General features: G+C 43.5%; 2 protein-coding genes across 3 annotated transcripts in view; one reads left to right on the top strand and one right to left on the bottom strand.

The window, feature by feature from the left end:
- The window catches only part of LOC308591707 (thyrotropin-releasing hormone receptor-like), a 37,357-nt gene extending 33,008 nt beyond the window's left edge, over positions 1-4,349 (bottom strand). The window contains exon 1 of the mRNA XM_081202607.1: positions 4,296-4,349. The gene's annotated coding sequence lies outside the window, so the exon portion shown is untranslated. The remainder of the gene's footprint in view (positions 1-4,295) is intronic.
- ZC3H18 (zinc finger CCCH-type containing 18) overlaps positions 4,300-26,765 on the top strand; it is a 55,415-nt gene continuing 32,949 nt past the window's right edge. For both annotated transcript variants that reach the window (XM_081202600.1, XM_081202601.1), the window contains exons 1-6: positions 4,300-4,453; positions 15,149-15,789; positions 20,340-20,424; positions 21,707-21,861; positions 23,977-24,069; positions 26,284-26,441. In XM_081202600.1, the coding sequence (XP_081058726.1) occupies positions 15,163-15,789; positions 20,340-20,424; positions 21,707-21,861; positions 23,977-24,069; positions 26,284-26,441 (1,118 nt within the window). In that variant the 5' untranslated portion in view covers positions 4,300-4,453; positions 15,149-15,162. The remainder of the gene's footprint in view (positions 4,454-15,148; positions 15,790-20,339; positions 20,425-21,706; positions 21,862-23,976; positions 24,070-26,283; positions 26,442-26,765) is intronic.

Raw genomic sequence — 26,765 nt, forward strand, 5'->3', positions numbered from 1 at the left:
TTAGGCAAAGTCACTGGTAACACGCAGATTCCTATGAGGAGCTATACAAGCAGGGCTTGAAGACACCAGTCCTCGCCTGTGGTAGAAAGGCCATAGCTCAAGAACAGAGCATCTGCTTTGCATGCAGAAGGTCCCAGCTTCAATCCCTGGCATTTCCAGGTAGTCTATTAATACTGCTATTATTACTGCTACTAGGAAGACTTCTTTTTTCAAAAAGCCCTTCAACCATAAGGTCCAAGGGCAGGTTATAGTAATATAAAAATACAACTTTAAAACCAGTTAAAAGTATTTCTGTTGTGGTCTGTGGGAAAACTCAGCAACATAAGATTGAGTTCAAGCATACCCTGTTAAATCTCCGGGAAATACTCAAGACTTTGCAGTATCCAGTCTTCTGAAACTGGTGTAAAATCAACATTCGTCTCAGGGTTGGTTTGTTTTAAGAATAAGAAGTGCCTTGATTGACTTCAGTGATGAATTTGGCTCTGTTTGTCTACATATTTCACTAACAAATTCATAATCTCGCCTCCCTGCTCTTGTACCTCATTTCATGCTCATCAAACCGCTGAAATGGCACTGCCTTCCCAACCCCAGACACATTTGGGCTTGACTTCTAATGTATAATACTTTATTCAAAATGCTCATTTCAGCTTTCCTTGGTGAGTCAGGAAGAGGGGCCTGTAGGTAATTCTCAGCAGGCTGCCTTTGATTTATGGTGGATTCATTCAGTTTGAAGATTCTGCCTCTCTCAAGATGTACAGTAAGCTCCCCTCATGTGGGAAAAACCTGCATTCAGGGGTGGCCTCAATAACCCAGAATGTATTATTCTGCTTTAATAAATCTGGATTAAATGTTACCTAATAATTTTGTGGTCTCAGCTGATTTGGGAGAATGACTAGATCACAACAACCTTCCAGACGCTCTTGGTTCCTAATATTGGTAGAGGGGCCTTCTTGATAGTTCCTCCTCCCTCAGCAGATCGGGAGGTGGCGGCTTGAGAGGGGGCATTCTCTATGGCAGCTCCTAAATTGCAGAACTCCCTCCCCACAGAGGTGTGTCTGGCACTTTCTTTACACAGCTTTGGGTGAGTGCTGAAGACACACCTCTTTTGACACCCAAGATGTATATTTTTAGGACCCATCTTATTTCCATAATCTTAAATTGTTCCAAACTGTTTTTTAATATTGTGTTTTAATGGCTGCAACTCGCCCTAGGCCCTTAGGATAAAGAGCATCATCATCGTTGTCATCATGTTTATTTGTATGCCACAAAATTGTGCCCAAAGTGGCTTGCAATGTTATCAAATAAATGAAGTATGACACTTCAAGAAACATATTGGAAACAATTGGATATAATATCATAAGGAAAAACAAAGAAAGCATTTGTATGACACGATACAAGCAGTCTCACCTAATTTAACAGTGTAAACTAAACAGATGGGAGAATAACAACAACACAAAACATTGACTAGTAGTATGGAAGATATCACCATGCTCCAGACAATACACCTGGATCCACACAACTACAAACACCCACACCTTGGCTCTTACCTGAAGGGGCCCTATGTCCACCCTTGTTGTGGGCTGTCACACCACATGGCAGCCAATAACTTTCCTTCCACACTCTTCCACCAAGCAATAAACATTTGTCTAGGCTGGGGGACATAAACAAGCTCTTTGGGTAGTGCCCTCACCCTCACCATGACCCCTGAAGTTAAAAATCCGAATAAGAGAAGCCCCTTTGGTATCACTCCTGTGGGGCTGACCCACCAAGGACCCACCGCCAGCAACCTGTCATGCTGCCATAGTCTGCCATATTGTTTCCTACTCATGTGAGTATTTACCAATATGAATACAGAGATAATACTTAGTAAACACACAATCAAAATATGCAGATTTACTTATTTCTGCAGTGAGGAATAGCTCAGCAATTAGCTCAGCAATTAGCTACATTAAACTGTCAGTATCAATCACTTCAGTTTGGGGAAATTAGCTAAATGACTTTGACCATGACTAAATCAACATATGTGCAATATGCCCACAAAAAGAGGTGGAGGAAGGGCACGTCCATAAAGCAGAAATGTGAAATAAGAAGGAAACTGGAGGGGCAAGGCAGGGGTACGGTTTAGGAGGAAACATATGTCCAGCACAGCTCTAAGAGAGACTCTAGCCTGGTTTGTTCTTATCAGGCAGTTTCCAACAACAGATCTAAAACTCACACACACACACACACACACACACACATATATACACACAGATAGGAATTTACCCCTTATTAACATTTTTAACAGTGACTATTAAAAAAGTAAAACTTAACTTAGTTGTGTTGATAACACAAACATCCTGGCATTGGTACACCAATTAACACAAGTATTGCAGGGGGTAAATCCATGGTAGTGGTTCAATCCACAAGTGAACTGAACCTCCAGCAGTTTCAGGCTGCAGTCTATGAAATTCCTTTATTCCAGTATCCCTTAAAGTCATTACAGAAAGTTCTGGGAGGTGGAAATGCTCCCCTGCTGGCTTTTGAATGTTTGGCCATTTATGATGTCAGATTTGTATACATTTGTCCTTTTGCTTAAGAGACAAAAGGCTGCAAGTGCTCAACTATGCATTGTTGTTGGGTGTGAGCTCCCTCTTCTGTTGCATTTGGCAATTGCATTTCCCAGTTACAACTTTTCCTCCTTAGTTCCAACCTGCTTTTGATTATCTCCATCTTAAGGTTTTGAGTCAGTTTGTAATTGCTTGTTTATAGATCTATATCAATTGTGGGAAGCCTTTGGTCCTCCACATGTTGCTGAACTGCAACTCCCATCATCCCTGGCTATGCTTGCTGGGTGTGATGGGAGTTGTAGTTCAGCAACACCTGAGGGCAAAAGGTTCCCCACATCTGATCACTATTGTTATTTATTAACCTATTACATTTACAACCCACCTTTCATCCAAGGAGATCAAGGTGATACACATGGTTCTCATTTTATCCTCACAACAACAGGCTGAGAGACAGTGACTGGTCAAAGGTCACCCAGCAAGCTTCACGGCTGAGTGAGGATCTGAACCTGGGTTTTCTAAGTTCGTTCTCTCCTTCCCTGTTTATATTTTCTACTTTTCTGTTTGTCATTTCTTGAATTTTGTGGGGGAACAGACAGACAGTGGATAAACACCCTATCTGCTGCCCTGTTTTTGCTAGAAAATCATTTTTCTGTGAACAAGTCAGCATAGACATCACTCAGACAGGAGTGCAAACATGCTGGGAATGTGGGTTTGGAAGAGCACATCATTGTTTGAGACTCTGTCCTGCCATGTGATGGCCAAAATCTTCCTGACGCAGTGCCTGTGGAAGGTGTTGAGGCATTGCTCCTGGCGGTTGTAAGTTGCCCATGATTCACTTCCATAAAGCAGCATGCTCAACAAGCAAGCCTGGTAGACCTTCATCTTGGTATTGGACGTTAGCACCACATTCTCCCATACACTTTTGGAGAGGCAAGCCATCACCGTAGCTGCCTTGCTCAGCATCAACGGAGAAGTTGCTGGTTATGGTGGGATCCAGGAAGACAAAATCATCTACCACCTCAAGCAAGTGGTCACCGATACTGAGGCGAGAAGTGCTGGAGTCGTCCTGACACAGGATGTTGGTCTTTGTCAGGCTGATGAGCAAAATGGTTGATTAGTTTCTGTAGAGCTTCCTCAAACTGTGCTGTCAAAATCAACTGGTGTAGCTTTCACCAAACTCTACAATACAGCATTGGGAGAAAGCTTCACCTCTTGAATTTCTGCCAGCAATGATGGCAACCATTGGCCTGCCAAAGGGTGGGGTTTGGAATCAACAACCCTAACCATCTGCTGCGCTTAGCTTCGTAGGAAATCAGTTGCTGCAACATTGGATGGAAGCTTCAGGTTTTGAATTTCTGAGCCTTGTGTCGTTCTTAGGTAGACGGATGTCTGACACAAGGGATGTGTGCTGGGGCGGGGAAAACAAGAGTTGCAACGCTGGCGCTCTAGGCACTCTGCACGTGCTCAGAACCATTCTTGCTTTATATTACAGTGACCGTGAAACAAGTTCTGGACAGTAAAAGTGCTCAAAGGACTCAGTGCGCAAGCGCAATAAAGCTCTGTCTCCCGCCCCATCTCTAGGTTAGGTCGTCTGATTGGCTGCTAAACCTTCTAGGGGCGGTCCCCGCCCTCCGACTACTTCTCTGGAGCTTAACCATGCGCCGCCACACCCCTTTCTATTTTTTTTCTTAATCTCTCGCTGCCCGGGCGCCTCTGCGCATGCGCTTCCACAAACCCGTCACACACTCTCTTTAGCCGTCTCGTCGCCGCCGCCGACGGCGCGCTCGAATGACGTCACGCCATGGCCGCCTTGCTCCGACGCCGCCAGTAGAGGCCCTGTCTCGCGCCCTGCCGCTTCTCGGAGCCGCTTTCCCTCCCTCCTCGTCCCCTTCCCGTCCGGTCAGGTGAGGAGAGACGGGCCCGGCTTCCAGGCCCGGAAGTGGGCGGAGGGTCGTAAGGGAGCTGGGCTGAGGCGCCCTGGAATTGGGGGGGGCGCCTCCCTCACCTCAACTTATCGCGCTCTGGGTCCTCGGAGGGCGGGGTGGTAGGCCTCTCCCCCAGCCCTGAACGGGGATGACGTTATTGGGGAGGGGGAGGAGGCTGTGACTCCCCCCCCCGGAGGGCTGGTTGAGGGTGGCGGGGTGTCAAAGGGGTGACCTCCAGGGCATCCCACAAGGAGGCGGGAAAAGGGGAGGTCGGCGTTGCTCTGTGGGGATGAAGGTGGCTTCGAGCAGAGGGGTAAGAGGGACGTTCCGTGTTAACAGTTGAAGCGGTCTGAGCATCAGGCAACCTAGCCCAGCCCTGTTCTGCCTGGAGGCATCTTTCTGAAGTTTGAGGCTGCTCCCATTCTGCATGAGGTGGTTCGTGCTGCCGGTAAAAGATGGGATTGCTACATCCAGAGCCCCCCCCCCCCCGTGATGTTTGGACTCCCACTCCTATTATCCCTGATCATTGATCATGTTAGCTGGGCCTGATGGGAGTTGAAAGCATCATGTTGGCTACCCTTGTGAATGTTAAGCTTCCTTAAGATGCGTTGGGTCATTGACCCAGACGCACTGCTGTTGTCATCTGAACAGTTCTCCATGTTCCCAGGTACACAGAGGCCTTTCCTAGCAGTCTTACTAGTGATCCTTTTGATGGAGATGCTGGGGATTTAACCTGTGACCTTTTGCAAGCAAAGTAGGTGGTCTGCAACTGAGCTGTGGATGCTTCTGATAAACCTGTGCAACCTAGTTGCTGTCTTTTCTAACCAGAAATGAATTTGAGAGCTTCAGTATGTGCTTTACCACAGAGTGATGGTGAACATCTAAAACATGGGTAGCCAATGTGGTGTGTTCCAAATATTTTTTGGTTCCATTTCCTTTTAGCACCTGGCAGCATAGCCAAATAGCAGGGATAATGAGACTTGTAGTTCACCAACATCTGGGAGGGCACCATGTTGATTATCTCTGCCTTATAAGAGTTGAGTTGGATGACTTCTCCAACAAGCCCAGTCTCATTCCTATCATTGGCAGTTTCAAGCAGAGAACTCTCTCCTTGACATGAGATAGTACATTGGACTTTCTGCATGCAATGCACTGAGTTATGGCCTCTGGGATTGGTGGTGGTAAATTGAGAAGGGTATAGTGAAAGGTTGATGGCTGCTCCTGCTTTGAAGGATGTACTGGGACAGACTGAGTCCTCAGTGAATGGAAAGCAAATTGTGATGACAAGTGCCAATTTGGGTTCCTCATTAGCTGGCTACAGGTTCTTTTCTGGATGGATTTGACATGGGCCAATGCTGCAGTTAGGGTATGTAAGGCAACAGCTCAGATGGGAAAAGACTGAGTAGGTTGACACTGATTCTGCTGGGAGGCTTAAGAACATGGATTTGGTTACTGAAAAGAGAGTGGCAAAAGAGGGGTATTAACTTATCTGTGGACAGCACAGAGACAGGAGGTGCTCTGAAGTTGCAAGTAAAAATTCAAAGGGGAGGTTTAACTGAAATGAAGATTTGAGGTTCATGCAAAGGATACCTGATCAAGTTAAGTTTTGCATGAATGAACATGAAGTTATCATTGGTTTCTCATACAAAGGGAGAAGGTGGGAACACACATCCCCTGACTGCACAATGGTAGTGGTGCCCTCCCTGTGAACGCCCTCCCTTCAGATGTTAAGGAGATAAAGAACTACATAACTTTTAGACGACATCTGAAGCCAGCCCTGTATCAGGAAATTTTTAATGTTTGATGTTTTACTGTGTTATATATATGCTGTAAGCCACTCAGAATGGCTGGGGGAACCCAGCCAGATGGGTGGGGTATAAATAATAAAATTATTGTTATTCTTTATTTAATTAATTAAATGAAGAAATTGGGTCTTGCTTTGTATGGATGGAGATACTGAAAGGCTTGAGGGATTGCTTGAAGTGAGGAAAGATAATACAATGGGGTCTTAATTTAAGATGCGAAAGTTCAAAATGTGATTTGTGTTAGGGAGCAGAAGGAAGTGTGAGTGTTGAAGAAGGGATAGGGTGTAGGAAATATGAAAGATCAAGACTTTTGTTAGTCCCGTCTTAGCTGGTGAAGACTCTGCATGTATTCCTAAGTGGCCTGGTAGCTCCTGGATATCTCAAAGATAAGCTCTGTTAATAGGGAGCTCTTTGGTACCTTGGGAAGAATAACTAGGATTTGTTGTTGATACTTAGCATTTTCAGAGTGCTTTCAGTCTTCAAATAACCAATCTTGTCATCCTTATAAGAAGTTTAGAGGGTAAATTAGTATTATCAACATACTGCAGATAAGGAAAGAGGCTGATGCTGAGAGAGAATGGCTTGCCTACAGCCGCCTTGCAAGTGCATAGCAGAGGCAAAATTCAAAACTTTACTCTCCTTCTGGGCCATTGCATTATATCACCTCCCTTGTGGTTGCCAGTGGAGGAGGATCTTTTAAAAAAACTCCTGACAAGTTGTTAAGCATTGTGGATTAGTGAGAGCTAAGTAAAGCCAAGATAAATCATGTTTAACCACTCATCAGCCCTCTGCATTTTGAGGAAATGTGTTTTAAAAAGGTAGCATACTCCTTCTAGGCTCTTAATGACACTTCTCCATCTTAGTTTCATTTTCTCCTGGCATTGCATAGATATGTGGTATAAGATCTCATTGTATTATGTGGATCTATGTATAAGGAGCTGGTAAGTCTTATTGTTTTCAAGCACCTATGGCTAGAGCAACAGACTTTGTGATAGATGCCCATTCATTACCGGGCTGTTAAGAACAGTCTTTAAAGTATTTATTTGCTGGTTTTAAGCTTAAAACGTCAGAAAACAGTTTACATAAAATGACCATAAATAAAAATCAAATGAAGCAGCAGAAAGAAAGTCTAAGCCAGAAAAGAAATTTAATCATACTAACAGCACAGTCCTCTACAGGTCTGTACAAAAGTAAGTCCCATTGAGTTCAACAGGGTTTGCTCCTAGGTAAATGGGAATATGATTGCAACCTAAAATACACTAAAAGCATGGGCTTTAGTTCTGCTAAACAAATTACTTTCAATGTATAAGCACCAATTGCATTTTGTCCCTGTAACTGGGCAAGAATAGAGTGGGTGTGACATTTGTCAAACAAAATACTCCGCGAACTGCAAACCCAGTATTATTTCAGTCCCTGATCACCAAAGCCCCATCTGGCATGAGACTAGATGTTGCTCACCCTTCCTCTCTAAACCATTTCATAGTCAGTACCATGGATAGGTAGCATTGGGTAGACTTCACAGTGATCAAACTACGTTCTCAACGGTGGCCAAATATTTTCATTTTTTTATTCTACTTTTGTCCTATACTTTGAACCTCAAGGCAGTATACCTAGTTCTCCCCTCCCTGTGCTATTCTCCCCACAACCCTGTGAGGTAGGTTAAATTGAGATACATTAATCTGAGATAGGCTAGCCTAAGGTCTTCCAGTGAGTTTCATGGCTGAATGATGATTTAAACCTACATCTCCATGGCCCTAGTTAGCTACTAATCACTACACCATGCTTAAATTAGAAGGAGGTTCTTCTGGAATTCTTTGTAAAAGTAACAGACCATGAATTGATTTTCTCAGAGCGAGCTTTAGTAATACTCATTATGTAATCAATAATATAGCAGAATTTCCTTCATTCTTGGCCAGCACTGGATAAAAATTCAAGGCACCTAGGAATTTGATGCTGGCACCTGGGAACATGCTGAAGGCCAGTTTCTTTGAATGTGGCAAATAGGTATTTAAAATGTTTTTGGGGTCTTATTCATTGATCACTTAACATTCCGTCTATTCCAAGTTTAACCTTTAAAATGAGCACTTCATGGTTAGATTTTTCTGGGGTGAAAAGAAGATTTCCTTTCCCTAAATATTATTCCCACAAACAGATTAAATTAAATGGAAGAAAAATGCTATTTCATCTGAGACCTAACTAGAGAAGCAAATTACCATCTTCAGGCAAAATTCCTTTGGGGAATGGTAACACAGAGACAAAGGCTAAATCTTGTTCGCTTTAAAATCCCATGTTATTCACAATAGATAGAAACATTTCTCTTGTTAGACCTTTCAAAATCTTTGGTCATAAGCATAATAACATATGTTTGAAAATACTGGTTTTTAGCTCACCCATTTATTTAGTTTCATTTGGCTTCTGTGGCACAAGATATTCATTCACTGTCCTCCATTCTCCAGGCTTGGTAATAGTTGTCTTTTATCCTGTGTTAGTAAGGATTGGCTGCAATTGACATGGTATGGGGTTTCTTTTTAATGGGACAGAATTACATTTCAGATTAAAGTTAGCTGAGCCACATGCCAAGGGAGGACACAAATACATACACTCTCCTTGATTGGGAGCCATTTGACTGAGGGAGGAATAATGTCTTCCTATGCTCAAATATGTCCATCTGCTAATGCATCGGTGAAGCCCTATACGTATACCAACTCAAGATCTTCCTCCAGACTGACATGGTTGTTCACAGCTTGCTCCCCTGTTCATTCTTGCTTCTTATGCAATTCCCTTTCATCCAGTATTCGAAATTAGCCAGGCACCTGGTGCATTTTGCACCTGGCTATCAGCCACTTGTGACCAAGTGAAGATGACTGGGCACCAGGATGGTGCCTGCATCTGTACCATTCATTGGCTCTTGACTGTTTTCACACACTAATACCGCATTCTGTAGAATTCTATCAGTTATATTTTATCTGCACAATTAGAACGAACTTCAGGAACCAAAATGCTTTTTCCATGCAGCCCGAGCAGGAGTGGTGAACGGTGTTATAGTTAATTGTTGTAGCTTGTCTTCACTTACACCACCCCACTGCCCTGCTTACAGTTGTGAAGAACGTTCTTATATTATGAATGCTCCATGTCACCATTAACAGAAAGAGATAGAAATAGGGCAATATATATAGACTGTCCCTGGATCAAGTGACTTTTATTCTTTAAGTTCTCGAAGTTCTTAACCTAGCTCAAGGTTGTCATCAGAAATAGCCAGATGTCACAGTCTTTAGAGCTGTCTTACCCCAAAATGACAACTAGACCTTCTGTTTTGGTGACTGTAACCTTAGTTTAAGGAACTGTTTGGTGCTTAGCTTATATATCTGAGTTTCTAACACTGTTATCATCATGAATTTAAGAGGGGTGCTGTATAAAACATAACTATTGTTTGGAAGGTGATAATTTTTCTAGTGTTTCTGTTGCTTTGTCACAGGTACAAGGGATATTCTTGGTGTCTGCACAACTTTAATGTCACTTGAGAAGTCATGGGGCAATGTTGCACACATGGAATTCTGTGAGCTAAACAGTCAGTGAGCAAAATACCTTCGCCTCCTTTAGTCTTGCTGATGAAATATAACTAGGCATTACCTTCCAGACTTACTAAAGTATCTCTGTCACTACCTCTCAAATCTTATTTGGCTTTTAAGCTGGCTGTTTCAGCTGGCCTTAGAATCAGTTATTCCAGCTCATCTTCCTCTGACTCTCTACATTTCTGTAAGCCTGTTAATGCCGACCTTTTAAGTTTGGGTGTTTCAGATTGGAAAAAAAACTTCTGGGCCTGTCTTCAGCAGGGTATAATTTCTGAAGTAATTAAACCATTTTAAATCATAATTGGAAAATGGCCAGTACAGCAAGCTTTTGGTCATAGATGTTTCTGATCTCTAGCCTTTAAGTGCTTTTGAAATGGCAAACTTATGGGTAGCTCTTCTAAGCTACACTTTATTGCCCTGAGCCACAATTTAATAGAAGTCAATTAGTAGCATTCTTTAAGCTTCCTGATAACATTCTCTCAGTTGGAAATTCAAATCTGTCCCAAAATTTGATGTACAGGTATTCTCAAAGTAAGAGTCTAGTGAATCAAACTGTGCTAAGGGCTCCTTCAGTTAATTTTACTTTTCTTTTTAATAAGTCCTGTTTTATTCCTCCAGTCTAATACATATGTGCCCTGGCATATATTACACTCTTGCAGCATTCTAAAGTTAAAGGTCTTAAAGTTGGGAGTTTATTACCTACCTGGACATTCTATGTGTTACTAATATCACTTTATCTTTGTCACTTTGTGTCTTATGTCTACTTTTTGAATATTAGCTATTTGTTTTTGTGCCTGTATGAAGAAGGTTGACATATACAGGCCCAAATCAAGGCTAGCTGTAGAAACTTTACACCTAGTGCGGGGAGAAACGCAAGAATACTGTGCAATATGGAGGAAGGTTTTCATTCTCTAAAGCAAGTATTGGGTATCTCTGGTCCTCCAGTTGTTGCTGGATTGTAACTCCCATCATCTCTGACCCCGTCATGCTGGCTTGGGTTGACAGGAATACAACAACATCTAGAGGACTGCAAATTAATTACCACTTCTCTAAAGAAAATACATAGGGTCTAATATAGTGGTGTGGAATGGATTTTTTTTAAAAAAAAAACTTCTAAAAATGTACTGTTCCATAAAATGAATTAATTTGCTTTTTGAATGTACTCAGCACAAGAAAAAAATGGGCTATTTCAAAGTTGTACATACTATTTTTTAAGTGCTTGTCATTACGAAGCCTAAATATTACATATATATTACACATAGTCTATTTATGTTTAAGGCAGAATATATGCAGAGGGCTCTAAACAACCCAACATGCAGCTAACTCTTCCACAGTCACTTTGAAAACTCAAAGTCAACCTACCTTTCCTGAAGGCTCAGTGGTTTTGCTTGTACTCAGGATATCCATGTTCACCAGTGATGGCTAGCCTGTTGCCTTCTAGATATTTTGGACTTCCAGTTACCATCAGAACCATCCAGCTGATGGCTGATGGGAGTTTTAGTTCAACATCATCTGGATGGCAAAAGGTTAGGTCTCCTGCTGTTCATGGCACACAGGTTTGGCAGTAACCAGCATCGTTGGTTGGCTGTTGGCACTTAGATTGGAGTGTCATTTTTCTATCCATTATAGCCTAGTAAGGAGGAGGGGGCAAAACTATTGCATTCACATGTTTCCTCCCTTTCATAAAGACCTGCAAAACACTCTTAGGGTGTTCCTTCCTATTTGCCCTTTGACTTTTGTAAGACTAATTATATCAGCGGAAGCATAAGGGGAAAGGGTTCGAAGGGCAGAAAACAACTAGGTGTTCTAGAATTTGGCAACAACCTCCAGGTTAACTACTTCTGCACATATGTAAAGGGGCAGTGGATTCTAATTAACTCCAGCTATCTGACTGTTTGTTTGATAACTCATCCCAGAATTTTAATTTCTTCCCACCCTGTGAGGTGAGATAAGAAAAGCAATACAATGAGAGCTTCAGAGGGAAAGAGAGAAAAAGATGGTGCTGTTGAAACAGCAATTGCAGGAAATCTGACTGTCACTGCTTTGCCTTCAATATTGTTCTCTCCCTTAGCTAATTGGTTAGCTAATTCTCCTTTGTGGCTGACTTGTTGGCAATAGATAAATAATGGTAGAAGTGAAAGCCGTGGCATTAAAATGTCAGCTTGGTCTTTTCATTGCTTGCTGTTCTCCATCATGCTTCTCACTCCAGCAGGCTGTTTGGGACCTACCGGTGGCTGATGTTGCACTCTTGCCTGCATCCCACATCCCAAGCCTGGGAATACCATCCCTCATCCACCCCCTAATTGTTGCTACTCTTCATTTTTGTTATATGCACCGTAGATGTACCCCTGTTCCTCCTGTCAGTGTGCAACAATGCAAACGCAAAACACTGGCTAAAAACTGTTAGTGAATATATAATCGGTTATGATGTCATTCAAAATACATGAAAAAGCCACCAAAATGATGTATATATCATACAACATATCTCACAAAATATACAAGTAACTAGAAGTTGTTATATATATCAGAGTCAAACAAAGAATCAAACAAATCAATGAATAGTGAGGAACACCAAGCCATCTCTCAAAGGAAGACATCTCTCCAAAGTTTCAAAAGGAGATATCCGGAATAGTTCAACTGTTTCAGAATAAAGTCTTCATCAGCTGGAAATGGAATATAAGGCATTGCAAGCAATGAATGACAACAAAACTGAGCAACCTACATGTAAGTTATACAGTGGTCAACTTTATATGTCCTGTGCATTTGTGTTGTAAGCATCAGCAGCTACACTATCCAGTGAGCACTGATCCACTAGCATGATCCCAACTAGTATGAATATTTCATTGATAATTATTCGGTATGTATCTCTTTATATATTTTGTTCTACTGCGTAACTTACATGCAGGTTGCTCAGTTTTGTTGTCATTCATTGCTTGCAGTGCCTTATATTCCATTTCCAGCTGATGAAGACTTTACAGTGGTACCTTGGGTTACAGACGCTTCAGGTTAGAGACTCCGCTAACCCAGAAATAGTACCTCGGGTTAAGAACTTTGCTTCAGGATGAGAACAGAAATCACGTGGTGGCGGCGCGGCGGCGGCAGTGGGAGGCCCCATTAGCTAAAGTGGTACCTCAGGTTAAGAACGGACCTTCAGAACAAATTAAGTTCTTAACCCAATGTACCACTGTATTCCGAAACAGTTGAACAGTTCCGGATATACTGTCCTTTTGAAACTTTGGAAAGACGTCTTCCTTTGAGACTTTTGTGAGACGTCTTCCTTTGAGAGATGGCTTGGCATTCCTTGTTATTCATTGATTTCTTTGATTCTTTGACTCTGATGCATATACAGTGGTACCTCGCAAGACGAATGCCTCGCAAGACAAAAAACTCGCTAGACGAAAGGTTTTTCCGTTTTCGATTTGCCTCGCAAGACGAATTTCCCTATGGGCTTGTTTCGCAAGACGAAAATGTCTCGCGACTTTGTTTCCTTTGTCTAAAAACAAAGACATGTTTTGTTTATAAAGTTAATTTATTTTCCCTTCAATTTTTTAACTGCTCTTTACAGTATGTGTGACTTTAAAGAGCAGTTAATAAACTGTTGTTGTACCAAATTTGGCTTTGTTTGGACTTTTTTTGACCATAGTAAAGGTAAAGGTACCCCTGCCCGTACGGGCCAGTCTTGCCAGACTCTAGGGTTGTGCGCCCATCTCACTCAAGAGGCCGGGGGCCAGCGCTGTCCGAAGACACTTCCGGGTCACGTGGCCAGCGTGACATCGCTGCTCTGGCGAACCAGGGCCGCACACGGAAACGCTGTTTACCTTCCCGCTTGTAAGCGGTCCCTATTTATCTACTTGCACCCGGGGGTGCTTTCGAACTGCTAGGTTGGCAGGCGCTGGGACCGAATGACGGGAGCGCACCCCGCCGCAGGGATTCGAACCGCCGACCTTTCGATCGGCAAGCCCTAGGCGCTGAGGCTTTTACCCTTTTTTGGCTTTTTGACCATAGGAACCCTTTTTTGGCTTTTTGACCATAGGAACGCATTAATTGATTTTCAATGCATTCCTATGGGATTTCGTGATTCGCAAGACGAAAAATTCGCTAGACGACAAAACTTGCGGAACGAATTAATTTCGTCTTGCGGGGCACCACTGTAACAACTTTTAGTTACTTGTATGTTTTGTGAGATGTGTTGTATAATATATACATCATTTTGAAGTGGCTTTTTTGTATATTTTGAATGACATCATAACCGATTATATATTCACTAACAGTTATTAGCCAGCGTGTTGCATTTGCATTTTTGTAGATTGTTACATTTTGCAACATAGGGGTTTGTGTTTGTCCTCCTCTCAGTGTAGCTGTTGCTGCTGCCTTATGTCTTTAAAATCCATCTGCTCAGCCTTCTCTTGTTTAGCTGAAGAGTTTGGGGCATTAAGACCACCCACAATCCTGGCAAGTGTCATAATTTTGCATCCAATTTGATACCACAAGGGTTTCTGGTGAAGTGGGCTTCTGCCACTTTAAGGTGCCACCTGTCTTTAAGGTGCCACAAGATCCTCTGTGATTTTGCTGCCACAGACTAAGACTGCTGCCCCAGAATTTTTACTGTCTAGGGGTTGTAATCTGTTCTAAGTCCTAGGGATAAAAATTCAAATGAGGACTGTGTGCATACCATTGTGTCATGAATTTACATGTCTACATTCTGAGTAAATTTGAGAATTACACAAATCTATTGATCTCACATTAATTATCCTTGCATGTTTTGGGCTTTCAGAAAACATGTTTTTTTCTGCTATGTTTAGATATGGTAGTGCTGGGGAGGAAGAAATTAGAGGAGAATAAAGGTAACGCATGGGGAAAGAGGTTAGATGTATTGTGCAGAGGACATGGGAAATAACTGGCTATGTCCTTTTTAAGAGTTATGTGTGCAGAACACCTGGTGCTAGGTGCCTCCCCAACTCCAGGCAAACTGCACACATTCTCCTCCATAAGGATCAGAAGCTTGTACTTGGTAAAATGCTGTGGGCCTCACCTTTCACATACACCTACTATGGTTCACAAGTTACTGTCTTATATAGTCTACTCTGTGTAACCGGGAGCAGATGAAATTCTGGTTTGAACACTTGCGGTCTTAAATGGTACTGTTAGGCAAGCAGGCCCAGTCTCTCTGCTTGGATTGTAAACTGAGGATTCATTTTTAAGGAGTATCTGTATCTGACAGCTGAGAAATGTAGGAATGCTTGAGGCTGAATGTTTACACATTATCCCATCCAGCTATTTATTTTTCTCCATTACAGACTAGCAGGCCCTGATGGATGATTCCAAAAGCCCTGAGCAAAACCCCCGCTCTCCCGACGAAAAAGAGGAGGAAGAGGACGAGGACCAGCTGCTGTCTGATGACGAAATCCTCAAAGAGAGCGGCTCAGAAGAGGATGGAGAGGACGGGCAGGGCACCACTTTGGGAGAAGGCAAGGAAGATGCTGACAGAATATTGAGTCAGGAGGAGGAGGAGGAGGAGGACGAAGAAGAAGAGAACCACTCAGGTGAAGAGGACTGCTTAAGTGAAACCAAGTCTCAGGACTCCGACAATAATGAGCAAAGCAGGGAGCTTAAGGGCTCTCTCTCTGTCAAGGAGGATGAGGAAGAACAGGCAAACGACTTGGGTGATGAAGCCTCCTCAGTCACTCGGGAACTAGACGAACATGAACTGGACTATGATGAGGAGGTTCCCGAGGAGCCAAGCACCGTTGCGGCTGACGATGAGACTGACAAGGCTGGGGGAGAGGAAGAGGAAGAGGAGGAGGAAGAGAAGGTAAATGAACCACCTGAGGATGAGAAAAAATCTGGCACAAAGAGCGACGACGAAAGAGGTGGGCAGGAGCCAGTCAAAGAGAAGAAGAAAGAGGAAGACGGAGAAATTGATGATGGCGAGATTGATGTAAGTTCACCTCCTTCCCACAATCTCAGGTTTTGCCCCCAGCCAGGGTCCCTGGAAACCAGGATTTACACAGCACTCCCCCTCCCGCTTCTGTTTCCTAGACCTCCTGCATATGCAAAAGGACCTCTTGTGGGCTGTTTTCATAGGTACATTTTCAGCTAGAGGAATCCTAACATGCGTCTCACAGCACTATCATCATTGGAATCTCCAGATGCCAGTCAATCTCATATCAGGCCATTCTTTCTAAGCACCCTCATTCAGAAATAGAAAACCTAGGAACAAAGAGATGGAGAAGCATCTAGACAGAGCCCATGATCTTCTTTTGCAGAATCTTGGGAGGGACTGTAGTGTTGAGTTTCTTCCCCACATTCTCAGTGTATGCAGAGCTGGAGTAGCAGCAGGGGAGTTTCCCCTTTACTTTGGTTCATTCTCCTCCTGGTTCTCGGAAATAGTAAGGGACTGTCCACAACTTTGAGTTGGAGTGCATGCTTGGTATGTAGGAAGTGTCAAGTTTGTCCCTTGCATATCTCCAGTTAGAAGACAGACAGGCTAGGAAGGGCTTCCTTTTGCTTGTGGTCTTAGGGAAGAACCCTTAGCCAGAGTAAATCTTCCTGGGCTAGATGGACCAGTGGTGTAACTCAGAATAAGGCAGCTTCATGTGTTAACAGGATACCTAGGTTTGCATCTCCATGTAGTCTAGTGAGGCCTGTCAGCTCAAGTAAATATCATTTGACAGTTTCCTTCTATCTGCTTATTGGTGGCAGGAAATTTGATTGTGGACTGTCTGAAGCATACACATAACCTGTGCCTATTCAGTAAGCTTGGCATTTCTGCATTATCAGTTGCCTTAAAACCTACCTGCTTCTGGAAATGGATGCCAGTCAGTCTCTTAAAAAAGAGCATAGCAGAAGCGTTACTCATCCTGGAAGGTTTCTTTTTAAAATCCACTACTGAGGTTCTCTCTGATAAATGCAATACAAGGCCTGCTCTTTCATGCTATCCATATGAACATGGAAAGCTGCCATATACCAAGTCAGCTATTTTGACTTTCGGCCCAGAGCCCTTTCCCATCCCTGCTGTCTGAGAATTTTTTAGGTTGGGGTCGCCAACATGGTACCCTGCAGGTGTTGCAAGCAACAACTCCCATCAGCACAGCCAGCATGGTGAATGGCTAAACGCTGGAAAACTTTATAAGGGGTTACAATAGATTACTGGTAGCACAAAGTGTGACTTTTAGCTTTTGTGTTAAAATTGACACTCAAAGGAAGAGTCCTATGGCATTTCAAAGAAAAAAAAACCCCAATTCAGTTTGGTACCCTTTTCTTATGTATGTTAATGACAAAATCACAATCGACAGCCTCCTTCCCATTATGCCAGAATCTGGAATGCATGATCTCTTTCTTAACAATCCTCTGTCTTGGCTCGCTTTATGTGACTGTGTAAAATTGCCAACTAGTCTTTCCCATCCCTCAAACCATACGGGTAAATGTATTGCAAGGTATGTGATGACTCTGAATGTTTATGGCATTTATGTAACATCCTCTACTTGCTTGTAGTGCAGGACCAGTTCCCTGCATTTCAGTTCACTTACAGGTAGGTGCTTGTATAACTGCTTCCATTGAGAGTGGTGGGGCCATGGAGGGTATGTTCTTTTTCCATCAATTCTAAAGTGAGACAGAGTCAAATAACATATTTGTTAGCATTGTAATAAGGATGATAACGAGGTGTGATGAATAGGGCTAGGTGATAACTGGTTTTCAACATTGCGATGTATCACCAGCTAAACATCCCGATATACCAATATTTCACAATGTGTGGAATAAGGATGGAACTACCGTATTTTTTGCTCTATAAGACTCACTTTTTCCCTCCTAAAAAAGTAAGGGGAAATGTGTGTGCATCTTATGGAGCGAATGCAGGCTGCGCAGCTATCCCAGAAGCCAGAACAGCAAGAGGGATTGCTGCTTTCACTGCGCAGTGATCCCTCTTGCTGTTCTGGCTTCTGAGATTCACAATATTTTTTTTCTTGTTTTCCTCCTCCAAAAACTAGGTGTGTCTTTTGGTCTGGTGCGTTTTATAGAGCGAAAGATACGGTATGTAGAGGTGAACATCAGGATTGAGTGATAACTGGCTTTAAACATTGTGATATATACCAGCTAAACATTGCAATATACCAATATATCACAATGTCTGAAATAAGGATGGAGCTATGTAGAGGCATTGGCTGGCTTCACAGTTTTCCCTGCATTGTGATTTTTGCCCATTCCTCCTCTTGTGATTCGCTGCCCCCTGCAGGAGGCAGGGAAGCGCTAAGCTGGCAGAGTTAACAGGGACTGCAGGAATTGAAAGAAGCATTGGCTGGCTTCACGGTTTTTCCTATACAGTGGTACCTCGCAAGACGAACGCCTCGCAAGACGGAAAACCCGCTAGACGAAAGGGTTTTCCGTTTTGGAGGCGCTTCGCAAGACGAATTTCCCTATGGGCTTGCTTCGCAAGACGACAGCCCATAGGGAAATATCCGGGACAGCGGGGAAGCGCAGCGCGTCTTCCCCACTGTCCTCGGACCTCCTCCGAAGCCGGGCGGTGGGGCGGGAACGCCTGCCCCCGCCGCCGGGCTTCGGAACGGTGCTCCGAAGCCGGGCGGCGGGGCGGGAACACCTTCTGAAGGCGGGCGGGGGGCGAAAGTCTTTGTTCCCCCCTGCCTGCCTTCCCGGGAGAGCGGAGAAACACAGCGCGTTTCTCCGCTGTCCCAGAGGGCTTTTGAAGGCAGGCGGGGGGGAGCAAAGACTTTCGCCCCCCGCCCGCCTTCAGAAGAGGTCCAGGACCTCTTCTGAAGGCTGGCGGGGGGCAAAAGTCTTTGTCCCCCCTGCCTGCCTTCCCAGGGGCTTTTAAATCGCCCCGGACAGCGGAGAAGTCCTCCGCTGTCCCGGGGCGATTTTAAAATGCCGCCCGCCAGCATTTTAAGATCGCCCGGACAGCGGAGAAGTCCTCCGCTGTCCCGGGGTTTTTTAAAATGCTGGGGGTGGGAAGAAAAGCCCTTGTCCCCCCCCCAGCCTTCAGAAGAGGTCCGGGGACAGACTGTCCCCGGACCTGGTCTGAAGGCGGTTTCCCTAGGAACGCATTAATTGATTTTCAATGCATTCCTATGGGAAACCGTGCATCGCAAGACAAAAAACTCGCAAGACGAAGAGACTTGCGGAACGAATTAATTTTGTCTTGCGAGGCACCACTGTATTGTGATTTTTGCATAGTGCGCACATACACACACACCATGATTCGTGATATATTGCCAGGTCAAAAAATGAAACCAATATCACTAAATGGACTTCAAACCAGTTTTGGACAATATATTGATATATCTATCACCCAGCCCTAGTGATGAATTACTTTGTATTTACTATTTATTTATAAAACTGAACAAAATAATTAAATAAGAAACAGAAAAGCTCATCCAGCATGGCCAATGATTGAAGCTGGCATCTCTTGCATGCAGAGTATGTAGCCCACCACTGAAGTAACTTCTCCCACCGTCCCCACACACCCCCAAAAAAAGATACCAGGGACACAGCTTCTGGCCTTCTGCATCTAATGCATATGCTGTACTGCTGAGCTCTGGCCCCTCATTTGGTTAAAAGCAATCTTGCTTTTACTGTCTGACTTTTCCGAGTTATTAGTTTTGAAGACTGTCATAAAGAGCACCCAGCTTTCTCTCTCCACATGTTGTGCTGTGGTGTGGCTTTTCATTTCTATGACTATGTAAGAGCTGTACCACATTGTAATTCTGCACTGTTCTTCCTGAAATGGGGAGAGTTGGATTTTGTAGCAATGAACAGTGAAATGGTTTTATTTGCTCTCTTTAAGAGCTGCTTGTAAACAGATTGCCTCTGAACTTAATAGGGTGGAACCTCATCTGCATACCTGGCATCCTGCAGATCTATGAATAGGAGAAACCCAGAAATAAAATAAAGCACTTTTAATGTTCTGTGCCCAAGTGGGAGGCAGGAAGCGAGGGTGGGGAGATAAAAAATAATCTGTTCCAGGTTAATTTATCATTCACCAAAGTTACCTTGTGCAAATCAAAAAGTGTCTGTACACTTGCTTTAAATCGTACAAGATTTGCTTGGAGCCCAGCTCTTGAATCTGCCATATTTTGGCAGTTTTGCAATTGGAGGAAAGGGATAGATAGCTGAGAAGAGATAGAGCTGTATGTTTAATAGTGGAAGATAACTGGCAGGTGAGAGTACTCTGTAACACAGAGAAGCCCTGCCCTTGCCATGCTGAACGTTTACAAATGTTTGACTTTTCTTAAGAGCCACACGTAGCAGAGAAAGGAGGAAGAGAATGACAGACTCAGTTGGACCTGTTATGGCTGGTGGAACGTGGCTCACCGTCCACCTGTTCAGGAGCAGGTGGATAGAAAGTGTTTGGCTTCACCTGTCTCCCAGTGTGCAACTTGATTGAAGGGTAGCAAAGCAAATACTCTATTATTGGCAGCATTGCTGCTGTAGCAGCATCTGCCTTTTACATACCTGTCTCTTTATGTCTTTCAGGATGACGATCTGGAAGAGGGAGAGGTAAAAGACCCAAATGACAGGAAAGTGAGGCCGCGTCTCACCTGTCGATTTTTCATGAAAGGTAGGAGCCATGCCCAAGTGCTCCCTCTCTCCTGGAGCTTGCAGAGGCAGCTGTCAGGACTTATTGCCTCTGCCATCCTGCCTCCCGAGACTTGTGGCTTCTGAACATAGTGCATTATCCAGGTTTATTTCTGTATGTTATCAAGTCACATCAGATCAAACGTTCTCAAATGTTGTCACAGCAAGCATCACAAAAGGCCTTCGTAAGAATCCTTTGGGATCAGATCCTGGCAGGGCCACTTGGTATGTTTGTAGCAGTAACCACTCAGATATTTGGGATAGCCAGAAGCTGAGCACGAGGAAAGAACCCACATCCATGGTCTTTGGTATTCCAAGACATCCTGCATTTTTATATGAACACTCCATTCAGTAATTACAACTCAGAAGCCATTTTTATTATATCTGGATCTCAAGTCCCACCATCATGGCTACAGTGGGTGGCAGTCAGATTTCCCATGGCCTTTTAAAATATATGTTTAATTGGTTGGTTTTAATTCTGTTTGACAATAAAAACAAGGACATTAAAAATGCATGTCATTTCCAGTCTTAAATAGAAACTAAAGAAATCCTATGTGTTTTACTTGATTAATTAGTTAATTAAATTGGAACCTGGATAAATATATTTCTGAAGTAAGAAGCAGACTTGCTTTGTTTTTAGGTGGTGGAGAGAGATGCTTGTGTTGAGGTAACATCCTTGTAAAAGAGGCATTTATTTTGCATACAAAATACTTTCAAGATGGTACTTTCCATCCATAATTTTTATAAGTACTTTGTGCTAAAAAAAATTCATTAAAAATGTTTAGTTAATTAAAAATGCCTTTGCGGTTAATCAGTGGCACATTTTAAGTTGCTCGGAAGGTTTTTAATTGATTGAACTATTCTGAGATAACTTGTTTAAGCTAACCACCTTCCAGGTTCAGGGGTGGGATTAGATGGACACTTATATGGCAATGGAAAGATGAGCTTCTCCTGGCACTTAGGTCAAGGATACAACTCTCTCTCTGAGCTCTGCTAGGTTTTAATAAAAGCTGTTCACCAAAGTTCTCTTAGGACCTGGGCAATTCATAAAGAAGCAGCAACCAAGAAATAAAATGTAAAGCATCAGCAGTGGATTTCTCCTTTGATGAATGCTCTGCCTTCTTTTTTCTTTCTTTTTCTTTTTCAAGTGATTTGAACATCTCTGCAAAGATATACATATGCTCCAGTCACTTTTTGTGGGTTTTTTTTTTTACTTTTTCCATTCATGGAGATTTTAAACCTTCTGTGTGCTTTCCCCCCCATAGGGCATTGTACTTGGGGTATGAACTGTCGGTTCATTCATCCTGGTGTAAATGACAAAGGAAACTACTCTTTGATCTCCAAGCCAGATCCTTTCTCTCCAAATGGTGCACCACCCATTGGCCCTGGGCCTCACCCTCTGATGCCAGCCAATCCTTGGGTATGGTAATATTACTTTTTAAATACATTATCATTCATGGTTTAATTTAAAATGCCAAGAGGTTGACCAGGCTACACTGCATTGGAAGATATGCAAACACTGGAGCAAGTGAGGAGCATCAAGTTGGCATTTCCATGTTCTACACCTTTTCTTGTGTTTGTCTGTTGATGCTTGCAGAAACCGTGAGTGGGTGAGATGGGGACAGTGCTGTTCCTCTGGGTCATGTGCAAGCTTCAGTGCCTTTTTGTTTGGCCTATGGATTCTTATTTTAGAAAATCTCAGCTCTTGTGTTCCAAAAGCAATGGTTCACTTAGCCCTATACTGTCAGCCCTGGTTGGATTGGCCAAAAACCCCACACCAACCAGCCTCCGGTGGCAAGGGCTCATTTTCAGCCCCATTATTTGAGATCACTTAGTTGTGCATGTACCATGTTTCAGGGTGTAATGACCTCAAATTCTGACGCCACATGCATTGCCACTGAGCCACAACTTTAAAGCCACTTGCATATAAGCATGGTCATAAGAGCATAAGAGTAGCCTGACTGCTGGATCAGGCCAGAGGCCCAGCTGGTCCAACATCCTGTTTTCACAGTGGACAAGCAGATACTCCAATGAGTCCTCAGGTGTGTTACCTGGCAACTTCTGCTCAAGAAACATACCGTATTTTTCGCTCTATAGGACGCACTTTTTCCCCTCCAAAAAGTAAGGCGAAATGTGTGTGCGTCCTATAGAACGAACGTCCTATAGTCTCGCTCTTCTAGCTTGGGGATGGCTGCGCAAATCCTCTCCAGGGCAGCGGGGTGCCTTCACCCCACTCTCCTGCAGAGGCTAGCAAGGCTATTCCCAAGCCAGAACAGCGAGACGGAGGGCTCCGTCTTGCTCTTCTAGCTTGGGGATGGCTGCACGCAAAGACTCTCCAGGGCAGTGGGGCGCTGCGCTCCAAAGGCTTCGGGGATCTTTGAGGCTGGCGGTGGGGGGGAAGCAGCGCTTCCCCCCACCGCCAGCCCCACACACATGGGTGAATGCACCTTGAACACACCTTGTTTTAGAGGGGGAGAACAAGGGGGGGATTTTCCCCTGTTCTCCCCCTCCTATGGTCCGGTGCGTCCTATAGAGCGAAAAATACGGTACTGCCTCCAACAGTGGAGGTTGCAAATAAAGTGATCTCTAAGCATGATGATTTATTTCCTAAAGCAGAGCTGGGTAACCTGTGGCCCTCCAGATGTTATTAGTCTAAAACTCCCTCCATCCCTGCCCACTGGCTATGCTTGCTGGGACTGACGAGAGTCCAACAACGTCCAGAAGGCCACAGTTTCACCATCCCTGAAAACCCAGACAGTAGGGGGGCGGGGGCTAGCTTTATGTTTATAGTCAAATCTTGTTGATGTATCTGATTTTGAATGTTGGAATAAGTAGACTGCAAGCCTCTGTATGGAGGTTGGGGGCTGCAGTCCTTCCGTAAATTTTAAGATTGTTTTCCAGAAAGAAGCTTCATTAAAGGCCCCTTCACCCCTTTTCCAGATCATGCCTGTTTTTCCCTTGAAAACCCAATTTCCTTCATCAAAACTCTTTCATGCAAACAAATTTCATTGTTGTTAAGATTCTTGGAACACAACCTTCTGACCAAATTTTATGGAAGATACACAACTCTCCTTGTGTTGAGAGAGTGCAGCTGCCATGTGAAGGAACGTTCTCTTAATTTTGCTGAAATCCTAAAGCAAACCAGTCTGAGTATGCAGTAACATGCACATTTGGAGCAAGAAGCTCCCCTGAGTTATTTAAGGCATACATTTTTCCTGTCATTAGCTTTCTAAGATGTTTCATTTTCATGTGCAAATACTGCCAATACTTAAAGGACTAAAGTTAAAACAAAAACCTTTTAAAGATTTCCCCTTTCCCTTGGTGAAGGCAGAGACTTTGAGATAAAGCATTCTCTAAGGTAGGACAGTCCAATTTCTTATTATTCTTTAAAAATAAATATTTTTACGCCCTTGGGCAAATTCATTTAACTTCCCTGAACAGAACAGAAGCAATGGGCCGGGAGACAGGGAAAGAGGGCCTAATGAAAATGTATGTCACCTCATTCTGAAACCATCCTCTTCTCTTTTCTTAAAAGGGAGCCCCTGTAGTTGATGAAATATTGCCACCTCCGCCTCCAGACCCTCCAGCAGAAAGTGCTTGGGAACGGGGACTCCGCCATGCGAAAGAGGTAAAGCAGCTGTCTGGGGACAAACAGGAAAAATACATATGAACCAAGAGCATGTACTAGGCTGCTGTTCACAGGTATTCAGAATCTCCTCCAAATCAACACTTGGATAATTAGGAATGAGTAGACATGAGCCTTGGGATTGTCTGCTCATGCAGAAGGGGAGGAAACGGGAGGCTTCTGATGGTGGCATTTCCCCCATCCAGACAAAAAGGGAAACTCTGCTCTGCTCTTTCTGGCGACTAGTGACCTAAAGTGTCTCACCTCTGGAGGAGTAAAGAGAGCATGCAAGCTCAAGGCTGTCACTTGCTTGTTCTCATTATGTTGGAATTGGGGCCCTAGAGATAGCCAATTGATCTGCCTTGCTAAGGAGTATCAACTCTTGACTTGAGTGGCTCTTCAAGTTATCCAGCAGTGATATATCTACACACACACGGCTCGGCTGCTTGAGGTTCTATGATGGAAGATTGCACCACTTTAAAGTTCACCCCTTTAGTGTTTGCATCTCATGCAAAACACGTGCTCCGCCAGTGAACAGTATATTGCCCCTTCTTATAGTAAGCACATTGTTTCCTCAGTGACCATGCGCTGTGCAATCTTATCTCTCTCTCAAATTTTGGGCAAGTTCCCTAGGAAACCCTCTTTAAATATTGAGTTGAACAACAAAAGTGTGTGTTTTTCTTGAAAAGGCTGAGATTGCCACGCAGGTTACTCTTCAAAACACAAAAGCAAAAGCTGTGTTCACTGTGACTTATGCATGACAGCACGTGATAGGCCACCAAGAGCCCGCATGGCTGAGTCAAGAGTTTTCCATATCCAGTTCCATTATTGTACTCAGGATGATGAGACTTATTTTTATACATATAAATGAAATTGGTAAGAGTGGACTGCTACAACCTCTTTCTTTACTCAGGCCTTTAGTTAATGAGAGTTATCTCCTGCAGCGGTGTTCATCTTTTACTCAAGTAAAAGTATTTAGTGTTTAGTATGGCTTTTAAAAAATTGCTTTTATTTGTTGTATTTTACCTTGCTGAATCACCTTGAGACTTTTTATTTTGTATAAAGCAACTGATAAATGTAATAAATTATAATAGTGATAATCTGAATCTCTGGAGCCTGTTAAAAGCAGCTAGCAACACAGTGAAGAAATAATAATAATAATAATAATAATTTTGTTTGTTTGTTTGTTTTGCCCCACCCATCTGGCTGGGTTTCCCCATTCCAAGATGGTGCTTTTTAAAATCATCATTATTATCATCATCAAACAAACAGAAGGATACCCAGCATTCTTGGTTTATCAGTTCGTATCCAAAATGCTTCATTTCCATCCTTGGTGATGTTTGTTGCAGTGAGTGGCTGTGAGAAAAGCAAGGCTAAAACAACTAATAAGGACCAAGCACATTTTAAAAATCCTGTTTCAGTGGCTACTTTTACTTTGAAGAAAACCTGTCCCAATCTGGATCGGGGTCTTGCACTTGTTTCCTTCCAAAAATATATTCTTTACTCTGACCCTGGCTGCTCTCTGCCTCTGAAGGTGCTATTTGCAGTAAGCCAGTCCTTCCTGACCTGATGCCCTCTAGATCTTTTTCTCTACAACTCCCATGCAATGCTGGCTGAGCTGATGGGACTTACAGTCTCTTAAAGCATCTGAAGGGCACCAGAGTTGAGAAGGCTGCAGTAAATAGCAAAGGGCAGTGTTCTTTAGGAAATGAATAGTGCTCATTTCCAGTTGGGAGATGGCAGCTGCTTTTATTCCAAAAGAATAAATAGTGACAACTTTTCAAAACAAAAGGAAACAGCTTAAGCTTTTGAAAGAGTGTGTTTGTGTAGCTCAGCCTTAGCATGTGGTCCGGGATTCTGTCATTATGATTCTAAAAAACAAACAAACACAGAGAATTAAATGTTACCTCAAAATTGTAATGTGTTTTAAAATATGATCCATTATTATTTAAAAAAACAAAAGTAGGTTGCAGTTGATATTTGAAAAGATGAGAAATAAATTGTTGGGATATTAGCACTTCTGCAGTGGGTCATTATGCCACAGAATGGGATTTGCTGCCTCTGCTCTAGGGCAGCCCTTGCCACCCTGGTGCTGGACAGGTGTTTGGGGGCCAACCAGTTTGGGGCCGATAGACACTGTAGTCCAAAACATCTGGAGGGCACCAGGCTGGCAAAGGCTGTTCTAGACGGACGACTCCTTACCTCTCGCCCGCTTAGGTGTTAAAGAAGGCCACAATGAGGAAGGAGCAGGAGCCCGACTTTGAGGAGAAACGGTTCACGGTGACCATCGGAGAAGACGAGCGCGAGTTTGACAAAGAGAATGAATTTTTCCGGGACTGGAACTATCGTATCACTCGGGATGTTCGGGACTCAACGTAAGACGCAACTGTCTAATTCTGTCTTGTGGCAGGAATGCGGACTTGAGCAGTCTGGCTTCTGTGGATCTGACTGCAGTCCTCCAGAGGGCAGTGTTGGTTTATCCAGCACTCTGTTGTGTTGTTCAGTAGCAACACACACTTGCTCTCATCTCTTCAAGAGCCCTTCCTTGGTATTCAAGGGGGGCTCTTCTCCTCTGTGCAACACTCTTCTCCATATAGAGGGGCACACGTGAAGTGTGATAGCTATATTTCTTTCCATCAATTGTCTTCTGTTTTAGCCCAACTGAAAACAGTCGCACAAGCCTGCCTTTTCCTGGTGTG

This window comes from Podarcis bocagei, assembly GCF_964188305.1.
Source record: "Podarcis bocagei genome assembly, chromosome: 7".
NCBI lineage: Eukaryota > Metazoa > Chordata > Lepidosauria > Squamata > Lacertidae > Podarcis > Podarcis bocagei.